The 19,671-nt window shown below is 38.8% G+C and overlaps 1 protein-coding gene across 1 annotated transcript in view; it reads left to right on the top strand.

Annotated features, from left to right (window-relative positions):
• prkcaa (protein kinase C, alpha, a) overlaps positions 1 to 19,671 on the top strand; it is a 155,279-nt gene that overhangs the window by 89,148 nt on the left and 46,460 nt on the right. Inside the window, exons 6-8 of the mRNA XM_054780254.1 lie at positions 17,527 to 17,683; positions 17,777 to 17,911; positions 18,033 to 18,126. Of these exons, the coding sequence (XP_054636229.1) occupies positions 17,527 to 17,683; positions 17,777 to 17,911; positions 18,033 to 18,126 (386 nt within the window). The remainder of the gene's footprint in view (positions 1 to 17,526; positions 17,684 to 17,776; positions 17,912 to 18,032; positions 18,127 to 19,671) is intronic.

Raw genomic sequence — 19,671 nt, 5'->3', positions numbered from 1 at the left:
GACATCTTTGTTTTTCATTCCATTCAATCACACTGGTGTGATGGCAGCCTTTTAAGGATTGGACAGATATTTCATACAGTCAAACTTGGGTTTTTGTATGCCCCAGTTTTTGACTTTTTGTATTATTATTATTATTATTTTTTTTACTAAAATTTTGCCTCTGTTTTTGTACACTGTCTCTTTCGTTAAGTGATACATTTTTTAAATCAGTTTTCAAATGAATTAATCATGAAAGATAAATTGCAGGACACAGTTATACGTATTTGTATGTATTAACAGCTCCAAATGAACTGAAAATTTAAATTAAGCTAAAGGACACCACACATCTGAAAATATATTTGCCCAACTCTAGTCTTTTTAGAAGTAGCAGAACATTTGCGTTATTATGAGCCATGAAGGGTTGCGTTCAAGGACACCACTTAACTTACGTTCAATTTACATGTTTTGAGTGGAGGAGTATTTTCTGGGATTTTTGAGCATAGTTAAATGCAGCAAGTTGTACTTCCTCAGTAGGAGTTATGTTAGTGAGAGTTAATATCCACTTACGGTTTTTCTTTGTCTTTCTGTTTATTTAGACCACGCATACATGCATAATAGCTGGGATATCCAGCATACCCCCGCGGCCCTCGTGAGGACAAGCAGCATAGAAAATGGTTGGATGGACACATGCATAATAAAGACGTTGTTGTGATTGTTGTGTCAGTGAATGCACCTCGCAGAGAGAGGCTTGACAAGATGCACATGTGTTACCAATGCAAAAAATTGTAACGTAATTAATGAAAACATTAGTGACTACCGTTAATGCTCTATTTTTGACAGCCCTCATGTTAATATTATTGGGTGTCCAGAATGGACTAATTGGAAATACATTATTTCCTATGGGAAAAATTTATTTTGTATGTTTCGTTTTGACCTTTTCGAACGAAATGATGACCACAACTGAGTTTCCATTGTATTATCAAATCCGTTTCTACAGCAGAAAATTTTATTTTACTCGCCTCTGCTCTTTTAGACACCATATCTCAATTAATTCGGTAACTCACAAATAAAGACATCACAACAGGTCATCATAGCACACATTCATTTTCTTTCTTTCATCTAGGCTTGGTGTCTCAGCATTTCCACACTATTTCTGAGGGATTTGCACTTGCTCGTCTTAATTAGTGGTTTGAATAGACAGGTTGTCCTTACTCCCTGACATAAGAAAGGCTGTAATGACTTACTTTTAATTAGACTGGCTGCTATTGGCTGAACAAAAAGAAAATTAAGCAACAGTATTGTTGATAGTCTCATTAAAATGTGCAAGACCCCAGGATGTCAAATGTGACTTTTTCTGTCTTCCTTCTTGTTTGTATATATTACAATATAATATGATTGTGTCATGTTTTATTTTGTTATATAAAAATTAGCATGTGAATATCACCAAATCAAGTGTTTTCTTGTTGACATTTATGTAAAATGTTTTAAAACTCCAATTCAATAGTTTTCTTATCAGACAAAAAAACAATTATATATCTTTGTATATGTATATTCACGGTTCACGAGACGGGCCGATACACGAGATCGGGTCAACGAGGATGAGAAGAGAGTTAAGAAAAGTACAACGAAAAAATATAAAAATATGTGACATATTGTAATCTACTAATTTACTTTCTACTAGGTTACTGTGCATTGCTCCTCACGAGGTAACACTCTTCTGCACTTTGTGTGTGAGAGAAGAGGAAAACAGACATGGATGCATGTGGCAATATATTGAGGTCGGCAAAATGATCTGTTCATTTTCATTTATTGTGTGATTAATTAATATATTTATTATCGTCCCAGGCCTAGTGCTCACAAGACAGATTTTTTTCTGAACCAGAAATCTTTAAGGTTTTAATCTCGCGATATCTTGTAACATGAGATCTTGTGAAACCCCTATTATATACTGTATGTGTATGTGTATGTGTATGTATATGTGTGTGTGTGTGTGTGGGGGGGTGTGTGTGTGTGTGTGTGTGTGTGTGTGTATATATATATATGGCTTTGCGGCAGTTTGAGAATAGGCAGGGACAAATCAATCAAATTATGTTAATGTAAATTCTATTAGACGTAGGAAATTTAACAAATTATAATAAAGACCTAGTTTACAATTATTTAAAGTGTGTATACATTTTTTGGGACACCCTGTGTGTGTGTGTGTGTGTGTGTGTGTGTGTGTGTGTGTGTGTGTGTGCGTGTGTATGTATATATATATATATATATATATATATATACACACACTACAGTATATTACTAAAAGTATTCGCTCAACTGCCTTGACTCATATGAATTTAAGTGCCATCCCATTCCTAACCCATAGGGTTCAGTATGACGTTGGTCCACATTTTGCAGTTATTACTGCTTCAACTCTTCTGGGAAGGCTGTCCACAAGGTTGAGTGTGTTTATAAGAATTTTTGACCATTCTTCCAAAAGCGCATTGGTGAGGTCACACACTGATGGCTCTGGCTCTCAGTCTCCGCTCTAATTCATCCCAAAGGTGTTCTATCGGGATCAGGTCAGGACTGTGTGCAGGCCAGTCGAGTTCATCCACACCAGACTCTGTCATCCGTGTCTTTATGGACCTTGCTTTGTGCACTGGTGCACAGTCATGTTGGAAGAGGAAGGGGCCCGCTCTAAACTGTTCCCACAAGGTTGGGAGCATGGAATTGTCCAAAATGTTTTGGTATCCTGAAGCATTCAAAGTTCCTTTCACCGGAACTAAGGGGCCAAGCCCAACTCCTGAAAAACAGCCCCACACCATAATTCCTCCTCCACCAAATTTCACACTCGGCACAATGCAGTCCGAAATTTACCGTTCTCCTGGCAACCTCCAAACCCAGACTTGTCCATCAGATTGCCAGATGGAAAAGCGTGATTCATCACTCCAGAGAACGCGTCTCCGCTGCTCTATAGTCCAGTGGCGGCGTGCTTTACACAACTGCATCCGGCTTGGATGCAGCTGCTCGGCCATGCTCGGCCATATATATATATATATATATATATATATATATATATATATATATATACATACACATGTTACAACATTGTCTGGATGCTGCTCAAGCCGCATTGTCCAATAGAATTCACATTGAGTGGAGGCTTGCTGTCAGCTGGCAATCAAAGCAAACATGTGCTTAATGTAATGAATTCTGAGGTAACATTTCCAAGGCCATCCTAATCTGTAAAAATCCTCTTGCTGCAATTTGTTAATTTTGAGCTGCTGAGCCAAAAGAATATCCCCGATTATGCCTGCTATGTTTAAACATTTCATTAAATAAATAGTTGTTACCGTGAGGCAAATGCTCTTTGAAATAACAATGAGGTATTTCGTTTCAGTTCTGTTTCATGCTATTTTTTCTTACCAAACATTTGCATGCAAGCGTTGTGATAAATGCAAAGGATACATACTGTATGTTTTGTATTTCATCATTCCAAGGTATGCAGTAGTATGTATGATCTGCAGACACTGGGATAATTAAGTTCATAATCAGTTGAAGTTGTCCGTCTTTGGTCATGCTCTCACTCCCTCGCCACATGAAGCCAAACCAGTGAATGCAGATGCTAAATACTAACAAATGTGTTACAATGTGTCTTGAAAAAACATTGTCTAATTTTTCCTCTGTAAGGCACACTACTCTAAACAGGAACATTAGTGCTGACACATCAGCATGAGAGGTGTCCTGCATGGTCCACCATTATTATAATTGGGCATTCTCCTGAAAAATCCTTCCATTAATTGAGTAATTGGATAAAACGTATTTTTAAAATTCTTATATTCCATATTTGCATAGGAACAAACTGTATTTATCCACCATACTCAGTGGGCTCATGTCTAGGACTATCATGTTTAAAATGCTATTTATTAGCTTAACTGCCTGCTTGGGACTATTGTACATACAGTAATTGTGCTTTGTATATACATGTATTCATCCGAGACTGCAATGATTTACTGGAAAAGTAGAGAAATTATCATTTCTAATCGGCATTACTAAGACTAAATTTCATATGATATTACGCTGATGGCTGTGAATATACAGTATGAACCCTAAACTTAGACCGGCTGAATAGAAATAAGACGGATATTTTTTTATACAATTTTGAGGTTGTGCAGTGTTCAAGGCAAAATGAAGACACCTACTGTAGTGGAACACATTAGGATATTTTATCAATCAACCAAGCGAGTAACACACATTTCCTTGTTCCATCACACAGTATTGTCTGCTAGAGATGACCAGCTACTGATTAGTGAACTAAAATGTTTTTATTTGAACTCACAACGCTGTCTTGCTGCAGATGAAGTAAACCCTGTATGAAGTCATGTTACCATCGTAATAAACTAGCCACACAGTCATAGAAAGCTAGCCCTCCACACGGCTAAAGTTACTAAGGTACTGTAAATTAACGGTACAGTCATCCCTCGCAATATCGCGGTTCAATGATCGTTCCCTCGCTACGTCACGGTTTTTCAGAAATTAGTTAACCCTTAATGATCCCTGTTTCATGGTAGACTATGGTCTGTTGTTCGTCAAAACATACTGAAATACAAGTGATATGTAGTCTGGTCACTTGGCAGCAGTAACGACACAAAACATAGCTTACATCACATTACCGTAACACTGCATGAAGTCATGAAGTCAGCCATGGCACGTCTGACGTGATAGAGTGAAAAAAAGTTCTCCTCCCGTTCCGTGTGGAAGTGGTAAGTGTTTGGCTTCTTAAATTTAGAAATAAATTTGAGGCTAACTGGTTAGTTCGCCAACTTGTTAACTAGCGACCGTCTCGAGTCCCTGCAGCACAAGAGCTGCGTTGTATTGTATGTTCAATGAATAAAAGGAGTGTAGGCGTGTTATTTCATTTCTACATTGTTAAAAAATGGATTTAGAAAGTCATAAAAGTCAGGTTTTCTGTGCCCTAACTACGAAAATAATCAATTTATTAACATTGAATCCTATATTGCAGACATTAATTTATGATGGTCGGCCAATTAACTGCTATAACGACTGTAATCTCATTGATTTGCGCTACAAGTACTTTAAATTTACCTTGTTTTGAGTCTTTCGCTCCGCTCTGGGTGTTGATGCAACATTGAAGATGTGCTTTTATGGTATGCAAGTGCTGCATTCTAACTAATCCAAGTCACAGTATTAACCTGAAATGCTCCTACACTTTCCACATTTTCCATCTGTTTTTGTTTTCCCTATTTCGTCGTCTTGTCGTTTTCTTTCGCCTCTATCTTCCCGCTCCTTCAACTAAACAGCTGCTTCTTATTCTGTGTGGGTGACGTAAGCGTGTTACGAGTCTTCAAAGCAGAAAAAAAATCCGAATTACTCGAGGAATCGTTTCACTAAAGAAGGTGATCCTCGGTCATCATCGGCAATGGCAGAAATGCTGCTCTCCTTATTACAAGTCAATGTACCGTGCGAAAAACAGTGGAGCCTTTGTCATTAATCCATTCCAAAAGGTCAGATGAAATCAGCGCCATTGTTTGGCCGTACCATAACCGAGACAGTGTACGAAAACCAAGATATATTTTTAGCAATATTTTTTGGCGAAAACCGAATTCTACATAAGCAAGGGGTTACGAAAACTGAGGTTTCACTGAAATTGTTGACTTTAATGTCAAATTTCAGTGTATTGTTGCTTTAACTATTTTATGTGAGGAACCGGCGATCTAGTTCAGTTTGCACCACTTACTGTGATAATGTAATTAAAGCCCTGAAAAGACAATACTATACTCTGTAAATGGGTGTTAATATACAATGCCAATAATAGTCAAAAACTAACTGACTGCAAGCTTGTATACACAATGCATATCAGCCTGAATTGGATAATGAGGTTGCTCTGCAAACAGCACGGCCGTCTGTGTTTGTCCGGGACGGCTTTTGCCTCTTACTTGGAGGCATGTTGTAAATCCTCACTCTTTGATGACAGAGCATTAGCACATCTGCAAGAACAATAATGATGGTGGGATCTGACAGCAGGCTCATGTAATCATTCGATTAGCTGGCTCACAGAGGTCAGCGTTTCCTAAGACACAGAACTTAAGTGACTTGTTCATTTATCAAATGATCTCTAGGAGAAACAGGGTGAAGGTTGGCTGGGAAGTGGCGCAACAACTGTGCGGGCAAGTCAAACGAGCTTCAGTGGTGACATGTAAAAGACAATTGGCTAGATCAGGTTAATTCAGGAAAGGCCATGCTGTGAATAAAGCGAAGATCATTTCAGCATGTTTGTGTGACATACCGAGCAGAGTCAATGTGAATTTGAGTCTGCTTAATTCTTACCCACTTTATTTTCTTCTTCACTTTGTATCTGACAGAATGACTCAAAAATAATGCACAAAGTCAGAAGTTATGTCCACTCAATTACACAGCCTGTGGTAACCCCATATGTATGTACAGTATTTACAAGTATGTGTGCATAGACTGTGGACTGTAAACACACTTGTTGGCATGCTCGTATTATCATTATCATTATCATTATCATTATCATTATCATTATCATTATCATTATCATCTCTATGTTTTTTCTTTTTGGTGTACGTGTGTGCAGTGTGTACAGAACTGCTGTACTAACCACACAGCCCACTCAGGCCAGATTGTATTTCAGATTACATTAACTGCTGTTGACGCCAAGCAGGCAGCCTTCCAAACAGATTTGAGTTACACAGTTAAAATAGCATGCTGGATGGTGGGGAGGAAGAATCATTACATCATTTTCACATGTACTTTTTCTTTCTCAAAATAAATAGGACCCTGTTTAGGCCTCTCAAGTATCAGAAATATGAAGCCCGAACAAGTTTTAGAACAAGTACGTTACTTATGTTGCAGCCCCAACTTTGGCGCTACCACCGGCATGCTTGACTGTAAGCAAGGCTCAATTATCCTGGTACTCATTTGTGCTTATTGAGACAATAATGGCTGTGCGTTGACTCATTTTTAGTGGAAAGTGAATTTAATCTATACAAGCTGTACAATGACTACTCTAAAGTGTATTCAAGTTTAATTTCTATAGTATTGTTCCTTGAGAAAATATACTGTAATGTGAGGGGTGCACTTACTATTGTGGGCTCTATATGCTGAAATACATACATCAAACAGTACTGTAGTTTTGTGGTTAGTGGTCCACCATTCTTATATATGATAGAACGGAAACGCATTGAGTGTTATTCTGCAGTGTGCAGCAAAATATTGCCGTGTCTGAAGCTAACCTAGCTGGTAATGTTTTCAAAAGGATTTAAACTTGTTAAATAATGCATCGCTGTTTTTTTTTTTTTACCCTGCACAAGCATATTTCCCTCTCTTGAATTTTTTAATGTCCCTTTGACAATAGCCATTTCGGTCCACACATTATGCTAGATTAATGTTTGTGTAAGTGGTGATTCTGTCCATCATGTGCCAGCCAGTGGTCAGAGGCAAGACATTGTGCAGGAAGCGTTATGACTGCCAAGGGAAGTTGTGCTCTCTCAAATACACATTCGAGACAGCAGATAATCAGCCTTCTGGCATATACTCTTGCAAAATGAACTAATTTGTCTCTCTATCAATCCTGAGACATGATGAATTTGTGTTTTTGTGGTGAAACAGAACTGGTAGGCAGATGTAGAAGGAGAGACAAGGGTTTTTGTGTAGTGAAGGACAGCCACGACCCTATAGCCTTGTCCTCCGCCTCGCCATCGTGCGAGCACACAGCGCCGTTGTATTGGTTGGTGCTGAGAACGCCACCCTCGTCTTGGTTTCAGCAACTCTTTTGTTCCCTTGCTGTGTGGAAGGATTCACTTCGTAGAAAGCTATATTGTGCTTGTTATTCACTGGCTCGCAATGCACTGTTTGCAAATATTTGTGCCAGTTTCCACAACTCTGCCACCTGTAGGTTTTGCGGAGGACAAAACACTGTCACGCAGAGCACCTCCATGGAGAACCACCCTCTGCTTGTGTACGAATGCGAACATAAAGAGTCATATAACCTAAATCTAACACATTCTACACAAAAATTTGATGTAATTGCTAAACTACATGATTATTACCCCACAAAATCACCAATGCTAAAATTTGACTTCCTTGCAGTACACTGGCCATATAACAGGAACAATGTTCTTCAAAATTGTATGTAATTTTGTCCTATTTATTTTTTTATGATATCCTTTAGAAGATGGCAGAGGAAAGACGGGTAAAATATGAACACAGTATGTCAGTATATACAATATATTATATGTCAACACTCTCTTGGCCAAAGATTTCATCAACATTTCAGGGATTATTTTTCTACATTAGGAGCGATGCAGTGCTCTGCAAAAGTCTTAGTCCACCATGACCACATATAACTAGAATGTCACGAAGTAGAGTAAACACATCATATTCCCACTGCATTTTTGGTACCTTTGTAGACTGTGGCCACACAGTCCCAGTCAGGAGATTGGGAAGACCTGGGTTCGAATCTCCGTTGGGCATTTCTGTGTGGAGTTTCTGTGTTCTCCCCGTGCGTGGGTTTTCTCCGGGTACTCCCGTTTCCTCCCACATTCCAAAAACATGCATGTTAGGTTAATTGATGACTCTAAATTGTCCATAGGTATGAATGTGAGTGTGAATGGTTGTTTGTCTATATGTGCCCTGCAATTGGCTGGCGACCAGTCCAGGGTGTACCCCGCCTGTCGCCCGAAGTCAGCTGGGATAGGCTCCAGCATACCCCGCGACCCTCATGACGAGAAGTGGCATAGAAAATGGATGGATGGATGGATGGAAGCCGTCTGCTATGGCTGCTTCATTGTGACTCGTACACCATGCTGTTGCCCAATGCAGAGCAGAGGAAGTACTGCATGAACGAGCAATTCTTTTTTTTAAGCTGGTATACGTTATTATGGTGATGGAGGGCCAAATGAATGGCCCATGGGCCGGCTATTGACCACCTAGACACTAATCCCTAAAATATTTCTCTCACAGTTATTAAACACATTTTAAATGGAGTTGTACACATGAAGCAACAATTTCAGGTGTGCAGTAATCAGTATTGTACTTAGAAAACCTGCAGTCACACATCACATCCTGTCAAAGCATCTTGTTGCTGGAAAATCTTGAGTGAATTGACTTGTGAGACAACGCCCTCTGCTGGATTCACAGCTCCAGGAATAGGAATCTACTGTATTTGTTATGCACTCCTGATCATGATTTTAAAACTAGTTTAAAAAAAATGCAGGAATTTACATTTTTAATTTTAAGAAGCTTCTCGGTAGAGCTAAATGCAAAAAGAAGAAATGAGAGTGAGACAAAAAACAATTTCATAAGCAATTTATTACAAACAACCAAACCAAACGGAAACAGGCCGCAGCATTTAAAAGCTCTCTCTTTCAATGCCGTCAGGTTTTTGAGCTGCATAAGCGAAGCCTCTGGCAGCACGCCATTGCTGCTGAGGTTGGATGCAGTAAAACAGTCTTTTTAAACTTCTGAAAAGATCTTGAGGATGGAACAAAAAAATCAGAAGCAGCCAGTGCCTATGGATCAAGCGCAAGGACCCTTGCTGGGCTCAAAGCAGAGAGGGGGCACACCTGGGGCGCCAGGTGTTGCCGATGAGCTCTGTGGAGGTGTCGTAGGCCTGTTATCTAAACACCAATAAAGGAGGGTGCCCAAATGACGACCCTAATGAAATTTGAAACTCACCCCCGTTAGCAACGACCTAGTCCGACGGGGCAGTGTTTGGTCCCAGGTAGGGGTCCCACTGCCTAGCTCACTCCCATTTCTCCTTTTTACATTTTGAAGCTCTACTTAGAACCTCCTTAATATCCAACAGAGTGAAGTGTAAATTCTTTTAATTTTTCAACTGGTCTTACAATTTTGATCAGGAGTGTATGTTTATTTGCATGTCCATCTGTTAGTTAGTTAGCAGGCCACTTCCTGGTTCATGGAGGATGACAAACAGGCGCGGGTGCCGTTATGATTCTGGTGGGTGGACCGTTTCTTTGACGTCAGAGTGACTCACAACTGTAAATTCCTGCTTTAGTCTCTTTATCCAGATCCTCGCCAAACGTGAATACATTTTCTTTGGTGCATGTGCCACCCCCTCCACAAAGATGGGTGGAAATCGGATAGTGTAAACATGTTAATGGTGTCAATCCTCTATTTCATGTGTCAAAATATTTGCTGTAAAAAAATTAATTCCAAGAATAAAACTAGTAGTGGTCTAAGAATTTTGCACATTTTAATTGACTCAGTAAGTTCGGGTCATATGTCATCAGGGATTTATTGTCTCCAAATGAAAGCAGGGATTTGACAGGATATCCTGCACATGAAGGCCGATGTAGCTAAGGTTAAAGGTCAAACTAACCCATGTTCCTCATTCAACTTCCTATTGCAATTTTTCAGATTTCTTTCATTGCACAGGAACTACACATTTACTGCTTCATTTACCCTTTGTTTCCTCTCATTTAATATCATTCATCCATTCTTTTGACCCACTGACTAGTGTGCGTGCCTGTTAATTGTTAACCATATCGACTGCGTGCAGTCTGTATTTCACAATGTTACATATAATGGTGCAGCGTAGGTGTGCACAGGTCAGATTTAGTGCTCAGTTTGGATTTATTGTGGATGTAGGTGGATCAGAGAGATCCCATTTTGACTTTTACCTTTTTTTCTACAGGTTTGTTGTTCCTTTACTGTAAAAGCTCAAATTCTCTTTCTCACTGTGTGTGTAACAGTAGAAAAATTGCAGCGCTGCAGAGGATGATAAACACGTAAGAAAACGTAAACTGACCGAGCTGCACTTATTAAGGAATCTAAAGTATGCGATTATTGTTGAATATTGAGATTTTTTTTTCCACATAGCTCCATATTGTTTACTTTTTCTGGCTATTTTAGGATGCCGGCAGTAGGCAGATCACAGTGTCAGGTGTCTGCGCTCATTGCCTAATGGTGCATATGCCTGAGTCGGCTTCCAGTTTCAGATTAGCACATTGCAATTTAGATAACTTGGCAAGAAGTGTACAAATGTTTATTTAACTGCAGGTCAATGTATTTCTATCTGTTACAATTATAACTAAATAGCTGTTGTTTTCAAGACCCGCCCTGGTCACAATTTTAGGTACACCTGCACAAGCTGAAAAGATCCAGTATAAGAGAATATACTGTATCAAAGAGTCATGTCTCTGCTGGGAAGGGAGGCTTGCCTGAAGGTAGAGTTGGGCTTGGTTCAAGACTCTGCACACAGTAGCATGCATGCAATGACTAAGGCCCTTAGAGCTTCTTCATTTGAGCCTTTTCTCGCTGCAATTTCCTCTACTTCATAGCATAGCTTATTCACTGCGCACAGATGCCAACAGATTTTTGCCAAGAGGAAATTAACTTTTAACTCTTGTTTTTACTGTAAATCAGTGTCAAGATGCAGCTGAAAATGCTTGAGTCGACTTGTAGCACTGCCAGGAGACCACTCATTCTTTTAATGTTCATTCCTGACATCTTTAGCTGGGAAACTTTAATTTATAAAAATTACATCAAGACATCTAACTTAAATTTTGTCTTACTCTCAGTGGAACCTCTGAAGTCAAACAAATGGAAATAATGGAAATAAAAATATCAGTTCCAAGCTGTTGTCATCATAAAACCATTATTAACTGTACATGCAATGTTTCAGTGTTTTACATGGCGTTGTTAATTGTCATACTTGAATAAAAATAAGACAGATAGGCCTCATACATCTCACATGGTTACTTTTCACACAAGTGTAGAAAGAAGTTCACCTCTGCAAAATGTAAAAACAACAAGAGATGACGTGTATGGTGACAGTTTATTTCACAGGACGAAATGACAACATGCACAAGATGCTGACATCTCATGTGATGTCATGCAAGAATTTAAGTTTAATTTAGAGTCAAACATTTGATTGAATTCTGAATTGCACAACCCTTACGGGCGTTTACTTGCGGTGTTCCTTGAGAGTATTTTTAGTTGACTAACCAAGCAGGTATAAAAACTCACCTGTACTACATGGAGTTCCCTTCACTTTATTTACAGTATGTGTGAGGAGTGCAGATGTGGAAGTGAAGGTGCACGGTGAAACTTTAAACTTTAGTTTTGTTTGCCAAAGGAGATGGAGAGCAAACATGGCTTCATGACTTCATTATTTGAGGATGTGTCAGCTGAAGACAAGGCCCTTTGTTTGTGTAGGTTCTCAGTCGTCCAAGTCGTGGTAATCCGCTAACATTCACTTCTAAATTCCTGGTTGAGAGTCCCCACATTTACAGCATCTGTCACACTGTCCTTTTTCACTGCCTTTTGCTGTGTCATCATTGCCACCGACATGGAATGGGGGGACGGAGTGAGCTTAACACCCGAGACTCCCATCCTGTTGTTGTCAAAGCAATTGTCGCGGTCCGGCAGATCGAGATTGTCTCCCTGTTCATAAATTCATTTTTTTAGATCAAGAAGTACCATGATGCATCATTCCTACCAAATATACTGTATATAATAATACTGTACATTCTGTACTGTGCATTCATCTCCAACCAGTAGCTCCTGAGCAGGGGCACCACCAGGAATTCTGGAGTTCTGTAGTCTTTACAAGTTGATACATCGGAAAATGGTACAATGGGAAATGATAAGGTAATGTAACAATGTAGTAATATGATCATTTATTATGATTAAAAAGTTTTTTTTTTCAATCATAATCAATAATAATCACATCATTAGTATAATAGTATATTAATAATAATCAGTTTAAATAGACATACTGTAACTGAACTTGGTTTTAATAAAAGGTGAGTACTGACAATGAACTGACAAGAATGAAGAGTGTTGTAGTGATTACACGTAGCATTTTGTATGTACACAGTGGTTAAAGACTCTTCTTCGTGTTCTTTTTACAAACATCAACTGTTTGTATTGTTTTTTGAAATCGCTCATCTTGGTGCTTTGTTTGAGTTCCTTAGTCAAGCCGTTCCATAATTTGATTCGGGTTACATGCGGTTGTTCTCGTGTTTTAAGTTTAGTTTTTCCCTCATATTTCTCCTCTCTTGTTGAAACGTATTGTATGACATTTTTGGGTAGCAGGTTATTGTTTGCTTTAGGCATAATTTTAGCTGTTTGAAAATTTCCTAAATGAACAAATTTTAATATTTGTAATTTTATAAATAGAGGACTTGTATGTTCTCTATACGCGGCGTTATGGATTATACTAACTGATCTTTTTTGCAGTACATTTCGCAAATTAAGATGACTTTTATAGTTATTACCCCATATCGCCACATAATAAGTTCGATACGGTAGAGAACAGTAAAGAGTATGGAGTGATTTTTGATGAAGGACAAATATTGCTTTATTCAATATTGAGGTATTTGTCGCCATCTTATGTTGAATATTTTTAATATGAGATTTACAGTTCATGTTTTCATATATTATGATCCTCAGAAATTTTGATACCGTTACAATCAGTTGATGTTTTGCTTTATACTTGTTAACAATATCAATGATTTCCTTTTTTGTCACATCAGTAAGGAACATGGAATTAGGATTCCTGTTACTAGTTTCATTCCATTCCTCCTCTGACCAGAATTTTGGAATCTCTTCTTCCAGTTTTGGTCCAATATTTACAAAGTAGTTATTAAACTTCTCCACTACCTCATTCATATCATCTCTATTGGTGTTTGCAACCATAAAATAGTGAGGGCAGTCTGCTTTCTTAGTACTATTCCATATAATACTGTTTAGGATGCCCCAAGTTGCTCTAATTTTGTTTTTATTCTTGCCTAATAATTGACTATAATATTCTTTCTTACACACTCTCAAGATTGTTCTTTTGTCATCCATGGCTGATTATTTTTTTTTGCTTCTTGGACATTTCTCTTGGACGTGTGTGGAAAAGTAATTTGTGTTTGAAATTCTGTCATATACATATTTGTAATTTCCACAGACGCCCTGCAATGACACTAAGTGACATGTCATTGAACACAGTGTTGCTCACCTTCTTCACTGGGACAGGGAAGGGTAAAGTTATAGGCAGACAGGGCTGCTGCTGACTCATCTGTTGTTAAATCTGGTAAATGGGGGAGGGGAAACTGATTTAATAATACATGCTAAACATTTACTAGCGCTGACTAAATGTTGGTGGAAAAGGAGTGACATAGTCTAGCACAACATGCTAACACTTTGCTATCTTATTTCATTGTGGACATGAAGCTAACAGGTTAATTTCCACGACACACATATTGACACCCTTTTCGTTTGCCTCTCTTCTTTCACCTTTTCTCTGTTTTCTTTTTTGACACCCAGACTTTACTTTACTAGGCACTGGCAGCACTGTTTCACTTTGCTCTGCCGCAACCGCTGACTAGCTGTCGATACCAAGAAGGTGAGAGTAGTAGTGGACCAAACCATTTCATGTACCTATGGGGATGGTCAGTCAATATGGAGGATTACTTTTGGTCAATGTACTGTATTGTTACTACCAAATACAAGAGATTGTTTTCATAGTTTACTGACTATACAAAAAAATCACAACCAGACAGCAAAATTATTTTACCCATTTACTGGGGCCCCTGCCAGGAAGGGGCCCTTTGAATTGTCCTAACTTCCCCCCCTGTACGGCACCCTGCTCGGGAGCTTCCAGTAGCTCACCAGCTGACTTTGAGTGTCTTACCAAAGGGTCAAAGAATATTTGCTTAAACTCTTCGCATTTTATAACTGTTCAGTTCATAGACTACTGTATGCCTCTATTTAATGACCACAAAATAACAAAGACAACAGCTGCACTGTTTTAGTGGAGATCTGCTTTGCAAGTAAAGTACAATTTAAATGTTGGCAGTCATATAAATAAAACACAAATAGCTCACCTCGTTTTTCTTTTTGCCAGTGTAACTCTAATATAGTGATGAAAGTTTTCATACAAAATGTGACTAGTGGTTACCCACATTTTGTTAATGTTCTGGCAAAACAAGTGTATTTAGTTTGTTTAAGTTCACATAAGCTGTGTAAGTGTTCACATGATCGCGGCCATTTCATTTTGTAAAAGGAGTTCTCAGAAGAAAAAATGTTTTGTACCCCCAACAGTTTGAAATGGGTGGGGGTGGGAGGGGGGGTCTTGTAGCGACCTACCTGAATAATTGGGCTTTGTCGCCCTCTGACGGTTGAAACATAAAGTACACCAGGTAGCGTCAATATTATTTGTTTAATTTCATTATACTGTATTTATGGTTGATAACATTTTGGTTATTCTCAAGAGGGCGACTGGGGGAGAAATGAGTTTATTTTATTCAACATTTGTGTTTTTTTATTGTTCAATTAAAGATTATTTAGAAATAAATCAATTAGAAATTAGGTGTCCTAATTTTTTCACATGATTGTACATAATCCAATTTGTAAAAAGTATTCCAAACTTTCCATCCATCCATCCATCCATTTTCTACTGCTTATCCTGTTCATTCAGTGCAAGCATATTGAATTGCCTGTGACGAGTCAAGTGATGTAAACGATATTGAGCAGACACACTGATATGCAGATATGTGAACTCTGATGGGCTTTTTTCATGTTAAAGTTGGCTACGTTTTCTTTTAATTTTGCACAAACACAGGAACGACTCAAAAAGGCCTACATAGTTCAGTGTTTCAATTATTTCAAAGTAGGCCTACACATGCAATCTGCACTTCTGCCAGTTGAATTCTGTTGTTGGAACAGGTAACATGTGAAAAAGATTAAAAGTTTATAAGCTGAGTCATGTTTTGCGGCTTCAGAACATTTTTCTTTACTGGAACAGGAGCCAAAATATCTCTTTTGATGCTAAAGGTTGCCGACCACTGGTCTAGTATCTCAAAGGAAATGAGTTACGTTATGCATTCTGATCAGGTGACAGGTCAGCTAGTATCCTCATAAACTGGAATAAGTGAATAATTTACAGCTAGTGGGTTCTCCAGCGATGAAGCTTTAGTCAAGCAAAGCAAGCATCAATAAAAACAGAATGTTATTGTCTGTGTCTGTGCGTCTACGATATCTATTTGTGTGTTCTGTGCTTTAAACCTGGCTAATGGAGCTCTTTTGTCCCTTTTGCATCCTTGTTTACCGCCCAGCTGATTCTGGAGAATAAAAGTCTTCACCCACTTCCTGCCTTTGCACCATATAAAGCCCAGCGTCGACACACACACACACACACACATGCACACACACTGCATGTGAATTGCATGTTTGATCTTGAACACCTGCAGTGTTTTCCACTGATGTTCACCTGGTTCTGTGTCTCTTGTTGAGCAAAAGGGTTTATAAAGCATAATTTAAGATGAATATTTATTGAGACCTGAATGTAGATTAAAGGCGGTGTTCTACTTGAAATAATCAACCAAGGATGAAGCTGTTACATTTTGGTGAGGATCTGGATAAAGGGTCTGATATAGGAATGTATTATTACAGTTTGAGTCACTTTGGCATCAAAGGAACTGTCCACCCTCCAAAATCAGAATGGCACCCTCCATCTGTTTGTCCTCCTTGAAACAGGAAATAGAATGGGTTAATTGTTCAGCCTTGGTGGGGGCCTGCACTCCGCAAAGTTACTTTGTAGTTACAGTATATCACACCTTCTTTAAACCAGCCGAGATCTAGACAAGGATCTTCTTTTCTATGTAGATTTTGAAATTGTTAGTTGTAGGTGCAATGGAAATCCCGTTTTTGTAATTGCTACATCATTGCAGTATAGTGATGATAAAATGAATCTTGGATCTTAAATCCTGGGTTTCAGGGGAAAAAGGACACAAAAACCTCACCAGAATATCATATTTTTATTGAGTGGCTCTGATATTAACTGTAATTGCATCCTGCAAAATGATTTGCAGTGGAAGTCATTATTGATGCAATTTCTGCTACATAGATAATATTGACAAAATACAGGAACTTTGGAAATCCAATAATCGTTACCTTACATGCCCTCCGCCGTCACACTTGTTAATTAGCGTGGGAAGTACCTTGAACGCCTTCTGTTTGGCACCTAACACACCAGCTGCAAAACAAGAAGCGAGGTTATAGTTATGGGGCCAGACTAAGTTAATTGTGTAATGTAATGATATCTAAAAAATCATGTGGTGTCCAATCATCACAATTATCACTGACAAAGTGCAAGGTTTTATTTGCCGCTATTTAACATGAATTTAACATTATGCAGTTATCTTGTTGTATGTTTTTTATGATGTGGCAGTGATTGAACACTGCAAAAAATAAGCAGTGTTGAGTGCAACTCAACTTAAAATTTTGACTCCCTTGTCAGGTTTTTAGTCAGCAGGTTCAGAGAACGTGTCATGTGGTCATGAAAGTTCCGCTAAAACAATCTAATTTGCACGGTACTGTATGGGTCCTATAAAAGTTGTCCAACAAATCATTCAGCTTCAAGTAATACGATAAGCTCAAACTCAACTGATGACTGGCTTTCAAATGACATTGACATGACATGACCTTTTGGAGGACGCTGTGGATCAATGACTGAATCCAGTCACGTGGGATACAACTAACAACACAATAACCTTTTTTCTGTATTTCTTTTAGTTGGTGAAGGCAGGAATCTGATACCAATGGATCCTAATGGCCTGTCTGATCCATATGTCAAACTCAAGCTCATACCTGACCCCAAAAATGAGACCAAGCAGAAGACCAAAACCATCCGCTCCAACCTGAACCCCAAATGGAACGAGACTTTTACCTTGTAAGTAATGCCTTTGTTGTCATCTGTTGACGGGTTGTTTGAGCTACATTTGACAATTTTGAAAGTCATACTGTCATCGTCTGCATGTTGCAGCAAACTGAAGCCTACAGACAAGGACCGCAGGTTGTCCGTGGAGGTGTGGGACTGGGACCGAACAACCAGGAATGACTTCATGGGAGCTCTTTCATTTGGCGTCTCAGAGCTCATCAAGTCTCCAGTTTGTGGCTGGTAATTACCAATATCTGTAGTTTCAACTGCCCATCTGAAAGCCTGACGCCTTAAAAACTAATTTGACTGATGTTCTACCATCCGTCCATCACGCACCGCTTCTTGTGTCTTCTTTGTATAGGTATAAGTTGTTGTGCCAGGAGGAGGGAGAGTATTACAATGTTCCCATCTCAGAGGAGGATGACGGGAATGAAGAACTGAGACTGAAATTTGAGGTGAGGATTTCCTTCTGCTTGCTTGGTGACCTTTTTAACAATTAGACATATCAACATCTAGAAACCTCGTGCTTTCTGACAGCTGGGAATTACATATAGTCTTGTTAGAGAACATCCCTCTATTTGTTTTAAGAGTGTTCACATGGTTAGTATGTTAGTGAAGTGAAACCAGAAACAAGGTAAAACTGTTTGTAAGCATTGCTCAGCTAACACTATACTACTTCTGCTCACAGGAAGATTTGCTTGTCTACCTAAAAAACTCCATGTGATTTATATCAGTCCTTACTGTATGTGATTTTTCTTATTTAGCACACACTTAACGAATTAGAAAATAAATAAAACAAAAATGACATTGAAAAATATTGGGTACACTTTAAAGGGTTCCAACCAATACAATAAACTTGCAGGACTATTTCATCCCATATGATTCAATCCAAAACTTCTGAATGATCATTCAAGGACGATTTCTGTTTTTTCTGAGAAATCGGTTGGAGCATCGTCTCTCGGTTGAGTATGCCCAGTGGAATTTGTATCGAAACACCTGTCAAGCGGCACAGCTGTTACATAAAAAGTGCCTTTTGTGGCTTTCTCCGACCTCTTGTCTGTGTTGGCTTCACAAAGCAGAATCTGCCTTAGTAAACATTTTGTTGATGATGCTGGTGTTACATTTATAAAGAATTTCAGCCTTTATCAAATTAACCACTGGTAGCAATTTGGTAATTTTTCCACTCATATGGTGTTCATTGTGCTTTATTGTGTTTGTTGTGCTTTTATTGTGTATTTCTAATTGTCACAGACCTCTGGCGCGGATTTAGAGGGGGGTGTCCCCCATTTTGAGGCACCCACGATTTTTTTTGCCACAATAAAAGCTAATAAAATGATAAACCATCCTGGATTCCAGTCACCCAGTCCCAGTGAAGGTACATGTTCTGAATTATGGACGCGTAGTGGACGCATATGCCAGAATGCAACCGAGACGCATGCTATTCCTGAACCCACTGTCAGGCTGATAATTTACATTGGACATTGAACGTGTACTGTACATGGCTATTCAGGTGGAGGTGCAAAATAAAGGTTCTGGCATCATGACTATAAGGAAAACTGTTGTCTATTCTCAATGAAAATTAACCAGAAAAGCGATCCCCAGTGACATAAAATTATACTCAAATCCTCGGAATTTACAGCTGCTTCAAATTGGAAAATATTTCAGGAAATTGAGCTAAAATGGGTTTCTTCTAGTACCGGTAATTTTATAAATAGAATGTTTTGGCTTAAATGATATATTCCAAGGATAAAAATAACAACAAACACTTGAAATTAAGGACATAAAATTGGCCTCAGATATCACCAGATTGCAGGAAATGAGGTTTAATTTTACATTTTTTTCTGGGGCACGGCCCCATCCCTCCACCCCTCCATTTTCAGCGCCTCGGTCTACGGCCTCAGCCACACCCCCCCTTTTCAAAAAAGCTAGATCCGCCCCTGGACCTTGTTAAAGGCATTTCTTTCAGGGTAACAATAACATATACAATATATGACAATAGA

The sequence above is a fragment of the Dunckerocampus dactyliophorus genome, chromosome 6, assembly GCF_027744805.1.
Source record: "Dunckerocampus dactyliophorus isolate RoL2022-P2 chromosome 6, RoL_Ddac_1.1, whole genome shotgun sequence".
Classification (NCBI taxonomy): domain Eukaryota; kingdom Metazoa; phylum Chordata; class Actinopteri; order Syngnathiformes; family Syngnathidae; genus Dunckerocampus; species Dunckerocampus dactyliophorus.
This window is presented reverse-complemented; position numbering and strand designations above follow the sequence as displayed.